This window comes from Trichinella spiralis (assembly GCF_000181795.1).
Source record: "Trichinella spiralis strain ISS 195 chromosome Unknown Scfld79, whole genome shotgun sequence".
Taxonomy (NCBI): domain Eukaryota; kingdom Metazoa; phylum Nematoda; class Enoplea; order Trichinellida; family Trichinellidae; genus Trichinella; species Trichinella spiralis.
Genome location: NW_003527018.1, coordinates 15,806 through 18,309, shown reverse-complemented (window position 1 = coordinate 18,309; position 2,504 = coordinate 15,806). Strand labels below are relative to the sequence as shown.

The following is a 2,504-nucleotide window of genomic DNA, read 5'->3' as shown; positions in this document are numbered from 1 at the left end:
TTTTTTTTTCAAAAATATTAGAAACCCAACAAAAGGAACCGCTTCGCGGAAGGGAAAACGGAACAATAGAGTGTAAAATTAAACGGTGTTTTTTTAGGCCATTTTTGTTTTCATAATTTGCACATGTAATGACTTTTTAGGATGGGCAACAGAGCAAAAAAAAATTTTTTTTTGCTTTCCACTTTTGTTTGGTAAAATTCAACAGAATTTTGAAATGAACTAGATTTTTTTTTTTCTGGAATGTGAACCATAGTAATACAGTATTCAACTGAATGTTAATCAATTCAGTGTGGTTTAACTTTAGATATTGAAAAACAAATGAATCAGTTTCACAAAATGATAATCACAAATTTTTATTTAAACAAATTCCATATTTTACTTTTTATTAAAAAGCTGTGTTAAAAAATGGTAAATGCTTTGTTATGTCCATATAAGGTAATTTAATGGTAATGCACCCATATTTGGAAAAGGATTGATAAACAACAATTACCCAATCCTTGATCAAAGCTTAATAGCTAATCAAATAGCAAAGTTATTCACCCAATCACTTATCATGATAATTAGCTAATAAAATAGCAGAAGTCATTAGCCAATTACCGATCAATCGTATGCAACCTATCAAAGTACAGCCAATCACAAAAAGGGGGCGGAGTTTGGGGAAAATAAGACGCGGATGAGTTCAGACTAATACGCCTCATGCAAATTTTCACTTGTTTGTACTGCGTTCAGTTATTCGTTTTCAGTTTTAATGATTGATGTTGAATGGTATGAGTTGAGTCTGCAATGATATTTCCTTTACTGTCTATAATGAAGAATTGCATAGTAGTTTGTTGTTTGCTTATTGTTGTATGTTTTCTTTTTAGTTACTTCATCTACATTTGTAAAAAATTCTGCCAACATGATGGTCCCAATTTCAAAACTACATATCACACAGTTTGTATGTTAGCCAAGCTTCTCTTGTCAAGCTTTACTCTGAAGTGCACGTTGCCATCAATCAAAATGCTGGCGATACATCCCTGTTGTTTGAAAATGTGCGAGGGACATTCAAGGCAATCTTCATATTAGCATCTAGAAGAAATCATATCAATCTGTTTCTGATTCAGATATGAAAATTTTGCCTAATCTAATGAAGCATTACCTGGTGTATCATACAAAGACGAAGAACGTTGTATTTAGGTGAATGACGTTTTCGCGTGGAAATGATCCCTGTTAAAGGCTGGTTATACGATGCCAATTGCTGTGATCATGAAAGTGATTTGAATGGTGTTTCCCTGCTCCTCGGTTTAAAAATTCTGGCAATATTCATATCTTAATACATAGGGAAGCATTATACTTTTAAACGTATATCTCGAGAACTACGCAAACGATAACGAGGTGGATGTGTCTGTTGTATAACCCTAATAATTTCCGATCGATTTCTGCCCATAAAGTCTATTTTTGGATTCAAATGTTCCTCTGGACTATTGCAAATTTCATGGGTTATAGACTTTGGTTGTTTTTGCGAAAATCAGCGAAAATCCTTTTTTCAAAATTTTGAGTTTTTTCGAAATTTCTAGACATTCACAATGATTACCAGTAATGGCATGCAAAGTTCCATTAGAAACGACCCAATAGTTGTAGAATAAATGCGCTATAACTTTGTCTACTGCCTATCTTAATACGTAAGGGAATTTGCCCATCAGTAAATCTCTTTCAACGGAAGCAATGACTGCCTATTCATGCACATGAGACATATCTGATATCGAGTCTATTAGATTTCTAGTAATTTATCGTTTTTTATGATCAATTGAATTGAATTGAATTGAATTGAATTGAGTTTCTGAAATTATTGCTGTTCACTAATCATTTATTGCTGCGAATGAAAACGTATGTGCTGTAAGTGTTTTGTTTGTTTTAAAGCAAACATTTAATGGAATACGATCCTAATTGCTATGTTTTTCATTGATTACGCATCTGATTGATACCACATGTGTGGCTTTCGTACTTTCGCCAAGTAACAACGATGCAATGGCGATTTGCATAATTAGTATAATATGTAGTCGCCCAGGGTGAATCTTCATTACAAATGCTAGGAAAATAAGTAAATTCACAATTCATGTCAAACTATTGGGCGTATACATGGTATTTGTTTGAATTTTTAAAGGTATCCATCAGTAAGTAGAGTGTAAATTATTCCACGCTTCTCAGAAAGTACGGCGAATTATAAAAAAATTTGATGATAAGGCCAGCAATTGTGTGCCAATTAAAGGTATGTAAATTTTCAATAACCCGCAATCCATAATTTTTTGAGAAATTTGATAAAGCTGAGGGTTTGAGCATTTGAAATTTATAAAATAAAAAGACTCTCATATTGTACAAAAATAGCTTTCATATGTGATACTTTTGGAGAATTTTTATCTCTGAATTGGAATCAATCAAAAAATTCAGTGAACAGTGGTTTTTAATTTTAACAGTTACTATTGTGCAAATAAAAATCAGGAACAATTCTTATGAAAATAAATTCT

General features: G+C 32.2%; 1 protein-coding gene across 1 annotated transcript; it reads left to right on the top strand.

Annotated features, from left to right (window-relative positions):
• Nucleotides 1-2,215: 2,215 nt before the first annotated feature.
• Tsp_12354 (conserved hypothetical protein) lies at nt 2,216-2,248 on the top strand (the record flags this gene model as incomplete). Its single annotated transcript, XM_003371064.1, has 1 exon — nt 2,216-2,248. A coding segment is annotated over exon 1 (33 nt), but the record flags the coding sequence as incomplete, so codon positions are not given.
• Between the last annotated feature and the right edge of the window lie 256 nt (nt 2,249-2,504).